Source organism: Lepidochelys olivacea, assembly GCF_965140295.1.
Source record: "Lepidochelys olivacea isolate rLepOli2 genome assembly, chromosome: 6".
NCBI lineage: Eukaryota > Metazoa > Chordata > Testudines > Cheloniidae > Lepidochelys > Lepidochelys olivacea.
In genome coordinates this window covers 96004151-96018690 of record NC_140416.1, presented here as the reverse complement: position 1 = coordinate 96018690, position 14540 = coordinate 96004151, and the positions used below count along the sequence as shown (strand labels likewise).

Below are 14540 nucleotides of genomic sequence, written 5' to 3'. Positions count from 1 at the left end.
CAGTGTCCGGTTTTCAGAAATTAGAAAGTTGGCCACTGTATTTGAAAATGAGTTATTTAAGTTACTTGAGGAAATGTGTAATAATATGCTTTCATTGAGCATGTTATCAGTGACATAAGATTTAAGATTCATATATTTAATTATTTAAATTCTAAAGCATTAACCCATGTGTTTGAGATTTCTCAATCAAGGCTCTCATTTTTAGAGTTGAAGCAAGCTATGGGCCCTTCAAGTATCCCATCTCTAACTTGCATAATTAGTGTTAAAGATCAGATTTAGATCTCAATCCTGCAAAGACACAAGTGCTTAACTTTACTCACAGTCCATGAAGTAAAACATGCGCCTAAGTCCTTGTGGGACTGAAGCTTTATTTATCTATGTCAACATTAATGCACAATATCAATGACTTTTATTTAACCGTTTTACGAGGGGTTTCTTTCTACATCTATAAACTAGACTAAATGGGACACGTCGAGAATTAAGTTGCAGTCTTGAGTCGAGAACTTTTTTGTCCCAAAAGCATGTTTGTTTAATTATTTTGCAAACAAATATAATATGGTATTGTATATAGTGTGTGATCTTGATACAAATCATGAATTTCCAGAAAATCATTCTTTTAATTAAATCAGGCTTTTATTTAAATTGCCTTGTTTTAATTCATTCTTACTTTGTAGTGGTATGTGGAAAAAGTGGATGTTTTATACTTATTCTTTTAATTAGAATTTCGTAATTGTTTAGTAACATTGTTTTTTGAGAATATTCTGTAAAGTTTTAGATCTAGCTGATGTCATTCCCACTTCTTATTGCGCAGGGCATATACAGAGGACAGTCTTCTCTGTCTCTCTCTCCCGACCCATTCATAGACCTGTCAGTTAATCTTCTAATAAATATTTTACAGTTCATGGTCCGAATCCACAAACTGTTATGCCCATGCCTATTATTATATATGTGAGTAGTCCCATTAAAGTCAATATAAGAGTATCTTAATTTTAAAGAGTTTTTGTTTTAAATTTTCAAAAGTTACTACTGATTTGGGGCAACTCAGTTTCTGAGTGATCAACTTGAGACCTTCAAAGACTGCCTGAGTTTCAAAGTGTAAGTGCTCAGTGATTATGAAAATTAGGCTTCTTTCAGGTGTCTCAAGATAGGAGCCTACAAGTTGAGGTATCCAAAATCAGCACTCACTTTTGAAAATGTAGGCCTTTATGCTTAAGACTAAAAGGTATTCATGGGTAGGAAAAAGTTGCTATTTGGAAGGGTATTGTGGCAAAACAATTGTAGTATATTGTGTTTTCCTCTAGAAATTTGTCCAATTCAAATAAAATACCTTAGTAATAGTGACACTGAAATAAATCAGTTTTTAAAAAACAATATTTTATTAGTTCATTCAATCTAGGTGCATCCTTCTCACATATGTATCTTTGATCCCTGTGCCTAGCAGTGTGATTTTGAGTATGGCTTTAGTATGGAGGCAGTATTTTCTGACTGATTAGCTCTTTCGGTCAGTGGGCAGAAATAAAATATTCATGCTGGCTTTGTTGGTTTTAATGGCAATTTTTTAGATTCTATTGATTGTTTACTTTTGCAGAGAAATCCAAAAAAGGAGTGATTAATATTTTCTTTTTTCCTCGCATTCTCACACTTGGGGACCCTACAAGGTTGCAACTAATTGTACGTACAGCTGTTAGGAAAAACAGTATGTACGTACAGCTGTTAGGAAAGACAAATGATATGCTTTTCTGGCAGTACCACCAATAATCAGATGACTTAAATGTGCACTTGATCAAACTCCATCTGATGGAGTCTGTCAGGCCTTTCTTGTCCCCCTGCTGGAGGCATCACCCTGAATACGTCCTTGCTCAGGCTGGGCTATCAACAAGGCACAGTCCTCCAGAGGTTTAGCAGGGCTAAGAGGAGACACTGACCAATCAAGAGCCAGCAGGCCAGTTAAGAAGGCTTGTTTGCTAATTCTCAGGGTCAGAACTGGGTGAGACTGGGACAGATGAGGAGATTTTCAGTGCTAGCCCAGAACCCCAGGGCCAGGTCAGGACCTTGCCTTCTAGCACGACAACTAAGTGCTTGCTTTTGAGGTTTTATTTGTTTATTTAAAGGTGCAGACAGTCAGATTCTGAATTTGCAATTATTTAACTCTGAGCTTATGGCACAGGCCACTCTGTTCCAACCATGCAGCCCTAACTTGTGGACTAAGGAAAGGGATACCTGCAACACTGTGTTTGACCCCGCAGGTGGCACTGTGGGGCAGACCCCACCTGTGACACTCCGATACTGAGTTTGTGTTTTTACAATGCCTCATGGAAATAAGAATGGATGTGAATGAATTTATTAGAGCTCATTTGCAGTAAGACAGAAGTGAATCTAATAATATGGGGAAGGATCTAATGACACGAGCAGTTGCAAATGTAACATTAGTCTTCACCAATGAGTTTCAGAGTCTCAGGCACGTATCACCAGTTCACCAAGATCTGTAGTCTACATTTGAGTGTAATTCACTTTCTTTGTTATGATCCCTCAATGATCTAAGATCCATTTATGTGAAAGGGGCTTTCTGCTCCTGTACCACCACTGAAGTTTAAATCTGTTGGGTCATTCTCACTGTTGGCTCCAGAATTTAAACTTTATGTATCTGGTAACAACACATTGTCATTGGAGGACCCATGCCTCTGGAATCTGCTCCCAAAAGTAAATAAGATGCACTGGCTCCAATATTCAAAGGTGAATAAATTTGTATCTACAAAAAACTGCTTTTGTGCATACATATTATAGAATCAGAGAAATGTAGGGCTGGAAGGGACCACGAGAGGTCATCAGTAGGGGAAACTTAAGGTACAGACACATCTTGCCCGGGTTCACTTAGCAGGTCATTCACAGAGCCAAGAATGGAACCTAGGTCTTCTGTCTTCCAGTCAAGTTCCCAGTCCACTGGACCACACTGCCTGTGAAGTGAGTTTAATATGTGAAGCCTAGCTATCAAAAAGTAAGAAAAAAGCATGCAGTCCAAATTTGAAAGTACTGTTGTATTAGGAGAATTGATGATAATTTCAGATGATCTTTTCATGGTTTAGTAGCTCATGTTGTGGTAAATATCAGCAGTCAGGCATAAGTCAGAAGTGTTGTTGTATTTTTCTGAACCATGCGCTATTTTAATTAATTGTTTCCATCTACGTTTTGGTTTTCTTGATCACAGAAAGTCTGGTTGATTCTAACAGTGATGAATCAGATTCAGATCAATCTGATGTTCCAGAGCTAGACTCTGAAATTGAACAAGAGACTCAGATCACATACCGTCGACAGGTAAGACTTGAGTTTTACTGGCACAGGGACAAATCCTGAAATATTTCCCAAGGGTTTACTTGGTCCTTTCTCAAGAAAAGCGCTGAAGTCAATGGGAGTTTTACCTGAGTAAGGACTGAATAGAAATTGAGCAAGGATGTTAGGATTTAGCCCATTGCCAGTAGCTGACACATTGAAAGATAACAGAAAGCTCAGTGGCTGGATGTATTCACAACACTTCATATCATGCTGTATGGTTTGTAATTTAAAAAGAAATTGTATACCCAGTTGGCTACAGTCATTGCAAATGTCTGCAGTAATGTCATTGTGCCATTTTTGTGGAAAACTGAACTGATCTATAGGTTTATTTCTCAGATACTTGTTCTTCCTGAAAACATATTTGTTTATATATATATATATGTGTACTCTTTCATAAAGGTTTACAAAGAAGATCTACCTCAGCTTAAAGAGCAATGCAAAGAAAAACGAAAAAGTGCAGCTTCTAAAAGAAGAGAGAGAGCTCCAGGGAACAGTATAAGATTACACTTTGTTCATGGGTATGAAAAATTGAGTTTTCTCTAAAAGCAAACTGGACAGATTCATTTTCTGTTATAAATTTGTGGCAACAAAAATAGAAATGTAAGATTTAAATATGTGATGAACCAACTGAAAATTATTAAGATCAGATGCTGTGTTTTAGACACTTTTTACAGACACACAAGTCTTTAAACTAAATATATATACAGCAGTGGTTTTGCTGCCCAGCTAGATTACACCATAAAATTCCTACTGGTAACTCAGTTGGTGTGTCATTATTTTATAGTGCTGTCTAAATATAAGACTTGAATGTCACCTAACCATATTTTTCTGCATCTGGAAATGAATCTCTCTTTCTCTGGCTTTACCAGGGGCTCTGTAGTTAAGACTGAGTTGAGTTTTCTACTTAAAGCAGGGTATCAGCCTCTTTGTTATCTAAGAAAAATATAGTGTGTCCTCCCCAAAATTCAGCACATACTCTTTGATTACAGAACTAATTTTTGGAGAATTTACAAGTAAATCTATTAATTTAGGAATTTAATTTAATTCAAAATTAGCCCTTTAAGAAACTTCATACCCATTTTCACATCTTTTTTGCTTCTAATAAACTCAGTAACTGAATAATACTTCATACTTTCCAGATTGTTAAAGCTCAGTGAAGTCTTGTACCTGGGCTATATTTTAATATTTTTTCAGGATTAATAGTACTTTTTCCCCATTAGTTTTCATAACTGAAAGTATTTCTATCAAGAGAAAGGAAGTGGAGGGAATTAAGGAAATATTACAGTTATTACATTAGCATAATAGGCAGAAATATAACTTCCTCCCTGTATTAAACAAAAGCTATGTAAAACTTTAAGGAAGTATATGGAAACCAACTAATACTGCACTTCCTACCAAACGATGACTCTGTGGCAGAATGGAGATCTGCTTTGTGAGGTTTGATAAATGCATATTACGAAGGTCATGATGGTAGTGTGCAAATTTTGTCAAATAAGAGTGATGCTCTCCACCGTCAATGCCACTAGACACCTTTCAGAGATTTCCTCTAGGGTTAGTTTCTGACATGATTTTTAAAAAGTGAACTTTGGGAAATTAAGGGAATTAATCAAGGAAGTCAACTGGACTGAACAGCTTAAGGACTCAAATGTGTAGGAGGCATGACATTTCTTCAAATCAGTTATTCAAAAATTATCTGAAATTGGCATTCCCAGCAAAGGAAAAAACTTCTAAGGAAAGTTGTGAACCAAGTTAGATGAATAACCACGTCAAAAAGGTTATTAGAAGTAAACAGAGACCCTATAGGAAATGGAAAAAGGGGTTGATCAGCAAAGAAAGCTACACTGTGGAGGTTAGAACATGTCAGTGAAATTTGCTACAAGTCAAACTGAATTAGCTCTTGCCAAGGAAATTAAAATAAATATTGAGGTTTCTTAGTTATATAAATAAAAAGAGAATAATGAAGGGTGTGGTTGGGCTGCTATGCAGTGTGGATGCGAAGGAGTTTAAAGGAAATCTAGGTATAGCCCCAAAACTAAATGAATACTTGACCTCAGTTATCAATAAGGATGCTAACATGGAACATGCGCATGAAGGCAATACAGCTGAAGGAAATGAGTGCTAAAAATGGAAATCACCACATCTAAGGTGGAAGGTTCATCATGGAATACAGAAAGAACTGTCACGTGGGTTTGCTAGTCTGGTAGCAAGGATGTTTAATAGTTCTTTATTTGCGAGTAGTGCCATTTGACTGGCGAATAGTTAATATGATATCTATATTTAAGAAAGGGAAAAGAAGTGATCTGGGAAATTACAATTCTGGTTGTCTTATCTCAGTAGTATGCAAGGCTTTAGAGCAAATTATTCAGGAAAGAATAATAAAATTAATGGTAAAGGGGGTGTAATGTAACATGGATTTACCAAAGGTAGATCATGCCAGACTACCTGATTTCCTTTTTTGAAAAAATAACTGATTTCTTAGATAAAGGAAATGCAGTAGGTCTTATATATTTGAACTTCAGTTCAAGAATTTGAAACAGTACCACATAGGAAATTATTTGTCAAATTAGAGAGGATGGGGATCAGTACTAGAATTGTAAGGTGGATAAGGAACTGGCTAACAGGGAAAACGCAGTAGGTTGTGCTGAAAGGTGAGGTATCAGACTGGTGAGAGGTTACTAGTAGAATACCTCAGGGATTGGTTTGCGGACCAGTGTTATTCAATTGTTTATTCATAACTTCTGGACAAGGCATTTACTGATATTGCCCATGTTTGAATAACAATATGTAACTTGAAACCTGGTGTTCGCAAACTTGGGATCATGTTGGCTCTTCAGCTTGTTCTAGATGCCAAGATAGCAGCAATCAGTTTTTGTAAATATTCATTTTATGAGGAGGTTATTTTTTTCTTTTGCAAGTGACTGTCACCACAACCCATACCTTGTCACCTCCATATAGCCTCACTTATGTATGTTATACTTGAAGCATTACTTGAAGATGACTTGGAAACTTCAGCTAGTTCAGAATGCAGCTGTCCATTTATTTTGTGGTGCTTTGTTTATGGTGCATATTGTACTTACACTCCACTCTATTCAGGGGACACAATCACAGGGCCTAATAACATCAGCCACACTATCAGAGGCTCATTCACCTGCACATCCACCAATGTGATATATGCCATCATGTGCCAGCAATGCCCCTCTGCCATTTACATTGGTCAAACTGGACAGTCTCTATGTAAAAGAATAAATGGACACAAATCAGATGTCAAGAATTATAACATTCATAAACCAGTCGGAGAACACTTCAATCTCTCTGGTCACGCAATCACAGACATGAAGGTCGCTATCTTACAACAAAAAAACTTCAAATCCAGACTCCAGTGAGAAACTGCTGAATTGGAATTAATTTGCAAATTGGATACTATTAATTTAGGCTTAAATAGAGACTGGGAGTGGCTAAGTCATTATGCAAGGTAGCCTATTTCCCCTTGTTTTTTCCTAACCCCCCCCCCAGACATTCTGGTTAAACTTGGATTTAAACTTGGAGAGTGGTCAGTTTGGATGAGCCTATTGCCAGCAGGAGAGTGAGTTTGTGTGTGTGTGTGTGTTTCCGGGGGGTGAGAAAACCTGGATTTGTGCTGGAAATGGCCCACCTTGATTATCATGCACATTGTAGGGAGAGTGGTCACTTTGGATAAGCTATTACCAGCAGGAGAGTGAGTTTGTGTGTGTGGTTTTTGGAGGGGGGTGAGGGAGTGAGAGAACCTGGATTTGTGCAGGAAATGGCCCACCTTGATTATCATACACATTGTGAAGAGAGTGGTCACTTTGGATGGGCTATTACCAGCAGGAGAGTGAGTTTGTGGGGGCGGGGGGGCGGAGGGTGAGAGAACCTGGATTTGTGCTGGAAATGGCTCAACTTGATGATCACTTTAGATAAGCTATTACCAGCAGGACAGTGGGGTGGGAGGAGGTATTGTTTCATGGTCTCTGTGTGTATATAATGTCTTCTGCAGTTTCCACGGTATGCATCCGATGAAGTGAGCTGTAGCTCACGAAAGTTCATGCTCAAATAAATTGGTTAGTCTCTAAGGTGCCACAAGTACTCCTTTTCTTTTTGCGAATACAGACTAACATGACTGCTACTCTGAAATCTGTATGGCTGCTTTTCTTTAGTGGTCCCAAGGAGTCTCTCAGAATCCAGCTCATCCTTCTCTAGGTCAGAGAGTTGGGTTCTGGAGTTTCATCTTGATGTTTCTCCTGCTTGATTCCTTTGGCTTCATCTAGTCACTTCTAGACCACATTATCATTCATTAACTGTAAACCATGCATTGGAATTGTTTGTGTCAGAGTCTGACAAATAGATAGGAGACTCTGCTCTGGGTAGAATTGTTCCATTATTGAGTCTGATTCACCAAATCCTGGTTCAAATATTCAACCATCTCTAAACTGTTTTGCACTAGGACACCGTAGCGAAGCGGAGTGGCCTCCCTCTGACTCTGACGGGGAAGACTCCCAGCCCCGAGGTGGGCAGAGCCAGGCTGGTCCCATCGCTTGTGCTGGAAGCAGAGGGGTAGAACAAGAAGTATAAGAGGCAGAGCCTCCAGCTCTGTTGAGGGAGAGCCAGGGAAGGAGTTGGATGTTGCTGCCTTGTTGCTGGTCCCTGAACCAGCAACTGAGCTGTATCAACCCTTGCTTCTGAAGTAATACCTGGAAGAGCTGCCGCCAGGCAAATACCCCGAGAAGCTGTTGGAACTGCCGGTGGCGGAGTATCCCAAGGAGCCTGAGGGCCCACGGGTGATTAAGCCCTATGAACACGTATGGGTAGGAAGTGGCCCAGGGAAACCAGACATTAGTCCGGTTGTGTTGCTGAAACCATGGTCAGCGTGTTTTGACAGGATCCCCGCTGACTCAGTGGTGGGATTTCCCACCACTGTTAGGGTCCTAGGCTGGGACCTGGTGGTGTAGGGTGTGCCCGGGTCCCCCTACCCACTGCTGCCAATCCCACCCTGGGGTGGCAGGCTACCCACCTTGGGCCAAATGGTCTGCATTTGTTTGCAATCTGCCCAGCCAAGGAGCTGGGCCATAGACTTATTTTTCTTGGCCCTCTGAGAGGGCTTGAGCCTGACTGTTTACTGTTTACCTGCTTAGAGGGTGGAGCCTGACTTGCTTGCTGCCTGCTCCAACCAGACTGTTATTGCTCTGCCTGGCCCAGAGGGCCTGAGCCTGATTGTGGTGGTTGTCTGCCCAAGCCAGGGGGCTGTTCTAAAGGTTGCCAATTGTTCTGTCATGAGAGGCCAGCGCCCTAGACTCTTTACTGACTTACTGTCGTAATTCCCTGTTGATCAGCTCTCAGCTGCTAGGTGGTGTAGCGAGGCAAAGTGGCCTCCCTCTGACGCTGACAGAGAGGGACCACTCCAAGTCTCTGCAGACACTTTTTATTAATACTTATGTTTTATATATCTTGTAGCTATAATTTTTTTTAATTCTTTTTCTTAAATTCCTGGGCCTTTTATGGTGACTTCAGTAACTTGCGGGGACCAAATAATGTTCTGCTTTCGTCTATCTTTAAACAGAAAGCAAAGTGAGGAGCAAGCGCTGGAGTCAGGGAGTTAAGGGTCTGCTGTGGGTTGTTCATGCACTGTCCAGTGGGCAGAGAAGTTTCCAAAGCTGGGCAGTGCTGACAGCACATCTCCACAGCATGAACATGTAGAGTCAGTATTCTCCAAGAACTATAGTGACTGCTGTTAAATAACCTCTCCTTGTTGGATCTACAGAAGATGTAAACTTGTTCGTGAAGTTATATAAGTTTCTTCACAAGTAATTGAGAGCAATGGATGCTCAAAACATAAATCAACATGTTGCTCTGAGTTGTATGCTTAAGTCTGCTTTTCAAAAGAACTTTACATATTTTCTGAATGTGCCTTTCCTGCTGCCTGTGAATAGTCACTTTACAGTGAGGCAGGTAGCCTCACTGTGTGTTATCTGTAATGAGTGTCAATGGTTCAAATAAGACAGATTACCTTCTGATGTTATAGAATACAAACTTAAATCATAATTACAGATAACTGTCATGGGAGTAAGCATGGAGATATTTAATGGAGAAGCTAACTTTTGGGAGACAAAAGCTGGAAATGCTGGTGCATCACTATTGGTAACTAGATCAGATAGCTACAACAGGATTAAGTTACAAATGTCCTTAAAGTTTAAAACAAGAAGCTTGTATTTGATCTGGAGCTGAATGAGTAGCCAGTGGAGGAAACTTAAAGAGGAGGTTGATTTGGTCAGAGTGACAAACCTCAAAGATTATTTCAGCAGCAGCATTCTAAATAGACTGGAGGAGTGTAGAAAAGTTGTAATAGGGAAGGCATGACATTTTGATAAAGGGATGTGAGTTTTCACTTTGTAGTCAGAGGAAAGGCTTGATATCAGAGATGCTGTCTAAGAAAAGGAGGCAAGATTTATAAATGGCTTGAATGTGTGGGTGCAATGAGAAGACCAAGTGAAAACTGACACCTGAATGACTGGGGTGATGATAGAATTGACCATGGTGTTAGAGAGTGGGAGCAGAGGAAGGACTTGGGGGGAAAGGCCAAGAGCTCAGTTTTGGTTACGTTGAGCTTAAGATGCCAACTTGACATCCACAAAGAGATGCCAGAAAGACAGACCAAGATACTACATTGGATGAAGGGAGATAACTTATCAGTAGAGGGGTAGATTTGTGAATCATCAGCATAATGACGGTAGTAAAAACCATGCATGTGCACTTTGATGGCTATTGCATACTTACCGAGCTAGATAAAGAGCAATGGAGCCAGCCTAAGCAAAGGAGTCAAAGTGGGTTTCTGGAATGAGAAAGTGAAGAGGGGAGGCATCCTTGAACAGGTGTCAGAAGGAGTTCCTCTGGGAGGAGCCAGCCATCAGATTGGTGATGGCAAAAGGATCTTTGACATTGGGAAGAAGCCAGCCAGTAGATGTTTTGGGGTTCTGATGGCACAATAAATCCTTCATGTCATTTTTCAGTATGTACTTACAGTAAAGGTATTTTTATTTCTGATCATGACACAGATATACTGCCTGGAGTCATCATAATATCTTGTTCTGTGATCCTCTTAGATTTCACAGACTAAGTAGGTTTTGGCTCACTACTTGAATGATAGACTCCAAGAAACTCCTTGATACCGCAAGAAGTAACTCAGGTACTGCAACTCCTCAGTACTGCATGAATCAGTAGGTGGCACTTTGGTTGACTACTGGCTCAAAACAATACTCCAGCATTGTGGTAATGGAGCCCTTTGCCGCTAGAGTATTGTTTTGACCCAGAAGTAAACCAAAGTACCACCTACTGAATCATGAGCTACACTCAAAACCAAAGACTAGCGCTAAATAAAAACCAGAATTTCTGTCCTGTAAGAAATTCTAATATTTCAATGTTTGTTTCTGTGTCAAATCAGGACAAAAAAATTGAAATATCCAAATCTTTGAAAGAAAAGTTCCAAAGATTTAGATTTTGAGATGGCAAAATTATTTGTTTTGACAAGTTCATTGAAACTAAATGCTTTATTTTGAGTCTTTTGGACAACTGCATCTGCCTGTGGTGCTGCATTTCCTTCTGGGAGTTGTATTTTGGGTGCCTCATGCTTTCATTTTCCCTTATCAACTGGACTGCATCTCCCATGATGCATCCACAGTCACATGACTCCCAGGATGCACCACACAGTTGGATCAAAAGAGAAACTATGGTGCGTCAAGAGAGATGAAGTCCAGCCCCAGACTCTAGCCTTTAAGACAGAATGAAGCATGAAGCACTGGAGTAGCACAGGCAGATGTAGTTGAACACTAAACTGACTCAAAACAAAATCTTTTAGTTCAGTTCAACAAACTGAAATGTTTTGATCTGGGTTGAACCAACCTGAAATAAAATGCATTTTCCACTGAAAAATCATTTTGACTGAAAACTCCTGACCAAATTCACCCAGGATCCTAGCCACTTGTGATGTAGAAAGAAAATGTTAAGCCTGGTATTCTGGACAAATTCCAACCTGTACAACTGCATGCAATCTACCTAAAGTCCCCCTGCAGTTTCATTTGGAAAAAAATATTAGTCTTTACTTCCTGTTCTAAACTTCTTTTGAAGCATTACTGTTAAAAAACAATCTCTTTCAAGTTAGGGGTAGATGTAATGATCTTTGCATATTAATTGAAGTTTGTAAAGTAGTATTCTTTGGAAATAGAGATATGAATCATTTTTAATACTCCTGTGTAGTACTTGGTAAATCATTTGTAAGGTGTTACTTAATTTAAGAATTGAATGTGTCCTGATTGTTTTTATATCGTAAACTACTTAGCATCTATGCTTGTGATCTTGATCTAAAAACTATTTTTTTAATTAGTTACAGAGGTTATGATTGTCGGAGTAATCTATTTTACACTCAGACTGGTGAAATTGTATACCATGTTGCAGCAGTGGGCCTAGTATACAATCGGCAGCAGAACACACAGCGCTTTTATCTGGGTCATGATGATGACATTCTTTGCCTTGCTATTCATCCCTTAAAGGACTACGTGGCAACAGGCCAGGTAGGATAAATGTTTATATGCATTAGAAATTTGAAGTTACAGTACTTTAGTGAATTTACACATGCATATTTAGGATTTTGCAGTCTACAAATATGCAGGTAAATTTTTGAAATTGTGTTGGGGACAGAGAGAGGTCTAAAAATTGAGAACCTCAGCTTTTTTCTAGGGCTGTCAAGTGATTAAAAAAATTAATTGTGATTAATCACACTGGTAAACAATAATAGAATACCATTTATTTAAAATTTTTTGGATATTTTCTACATTTTCAAATATATTGATTTCAGTTACACAACACCATACATAGAGTACAGTGCTCTCTATATTTGCACTGTAAAAAACAAAAGAAATAGTATATTTCAATTCACCTAATACAAGTACTGTAGTGCAATCGCTTTGTCATGAAAGTTGAACTTGCAAATGTAGAATTATGTACAAAAAATAACTGCATTCAAAAATAAAACAATGTAAAACTTTGGAGCCTACAAGTCCACTCAGTCCTACTTCTTGTTCAGCCAATCATTCAGACAAACAAGTTTGGTTACAATTTGCACAAGATAATGCTGCCCACGTCTTGTTTACAATGTCAACTGAAAGTGAGAACAGGTGTTCGCATGGCACTGTCGTAGCTGGCATACAAGATATTTACATGCCAGATGCGCTAAAGATTCATATGTCCCTTCATGCTTCAACCACCATTCGAGAAGACATGCGTCCATGCTGATGGTGGGTTCTGCTCTATAACGATCCAAAGCAGAGAGGACCAACGCATGTTCATTTTCATCATTTGAGTCAGATTCCAACAGCAGAAGGTTGATTTTCTTTCTTGGTGGTTCGGGTTCTGTAGTTTCTGCATGGGAGTGTTGTTCTTTTAAGACTTCTGAAAGCATGCTCTACTCCTCATCCTGCTCAGATTTTGGAAGGCACTTAAGATTCTTAAGCGTTGGGTTGAGTGCTGTATCCTTAGAAATCTCACATTTGACAAAACGCAAAGACAGTACCAATCTGCTGTGAAAGTGTTCTTAAAACGAACATATACTAGGTCATCATCCGAGACTGCTATAACATGAAGTATATAGCAGAGTGTGGGTAAAACAGAACGGAGGCATACAGTTCTTCCCCAAGGAGTTCAGTCACCAATTTAATTAACGCATTATTTTTTTAAAGAGCATCATCAACATGGAAGCATGTCCTCTGGAATGGTGGCCGAAGCATGAAGGGGCATATGAATGTTGAGCATATCTGGCACATAAATACCTTGCAATGCCAGCTACAAAAGTGCCATGCAAACACCTGTTCTCACTTTCAGGTGACACTGTAAATATGAAGTAGTTAGCAGGCCCCTGTAAATGTAAACAAACTTGTTTGTCTTAGCAATTGGCTGAACAAGAAGTAGGATTGAATGGACTTGTAGGCTCTAAAGTTTTACATTGTTTTGTTTCTGAGTGCAGTTTTGTAACAAAAAATCTACATTTGTAAGTTACACTGTCACGATAAAGAGATTGTACTACAGTTTACTTGTATGAAGTGAATTGAAAAATACTCTTTTTTTTGTTTATCATTTTTACAGTTCAAATATTTGTAATAAAAATAACATAAAGTGAGCACTGTACACTTTTTCTATTCTGTGTTGTAATAGAAATCAATATATTTGAAAATGTTGAAAAACATCCAAAAATATGTAATTCATTTCAATTGGTATTCTGTTGTTTAACAGTGCGATTAATCGCGATTAATTTTTTTAATCGCAGTTACTTTTTTTAATTAATCACGAGTTAACTGCGATTAATCCACAGCCCTACTTCTTTCCAGTTAGATATATTTCATCAATTTTGACAACTGAGTGAGTTTATAACTGATTAACTCTCAAATGAGCATGAATACATTTACATTTTTATTTTATTTTTTAAAAATCAACATTATATTGTGTTGCCACTGTAAGATAACATATAGAAAAAAACTGAATACAAATAACATTTTTACAATGTTAAAGGTAGCTGCCAAAAGCAAATTTTCTCATACTCTGGATTTCCAGTTTAGACTGTTTTATATTATCATCTGTCTGAATTCTTTATGTATGCTCAAAATCTCAGTGCTGTTATTGTTTACAATAAGATGCTATTTTATCAATCTACAGACAGTACATACCTTTAGTACTTTTCACAGGCATCCTTTTCTGATAAACATCTTTTTTCAAAAGCTTTGTTCTCACGTCAAGAATTTATGGCTTGATCTTGAGAGAATATTTTGAGTTTTAATTAGTGAACTCAGAGTCTAAGAAACTGTTGGTATAGATAAAGACAAATGATTATTAACTAGACAGCTCACCAAATTCTCAGTAAAGAATTTACCCTTACATTGGTAATACTTTTTGTCCAGAATTTACAAATATGTTTGAGATTAATGCAAACAATTTGGCCTAGTCAGAGATTTTTGATTATACAGTAAACCGCTTTGTTTTATATAGTACACGTTTTTAAAGGTGAAAATATTTGAATAAAAATGTACCTAAGATATAGTAGATTCTAAAATATGTATTAAAACAACATTAAGATTGTAAAGTCAGGCACTAAATTAAGAAATGTTATAATTAAGGTTGCCCATAAAATGTTGATTCAGCCCCCCCCCGGTATG

General features: G+C 38.4%; 1 protein-coding gene across 1 annotated transcript in view; it reads left to right on the top strand.

The window, feature by feature from the left end:
- EML5 (EMAP like 5) overlaps positions 1 to 14540 on the top strand; it is a 288831-nt gene that overhangs the window by 128513 nt on the left and 145778 nt on the right. The window contains exons 12-14 of the mRNA XM_084632418.1: positions 3206 to 3312; positions 3730 to 3848; positions 11723 to 11909. Of these exons, the coding sequence (XP_084488544.1) occupies positions 3206 to 3312; positions 3730 to 3848; positions 11723 to 11909 (413 nt within the window). The remainder of the gene's footprint in view (positions 1 to 3205; positions 3313 to 3729; positions 3849 to 11722; positions 11910 to 14540) is intronic.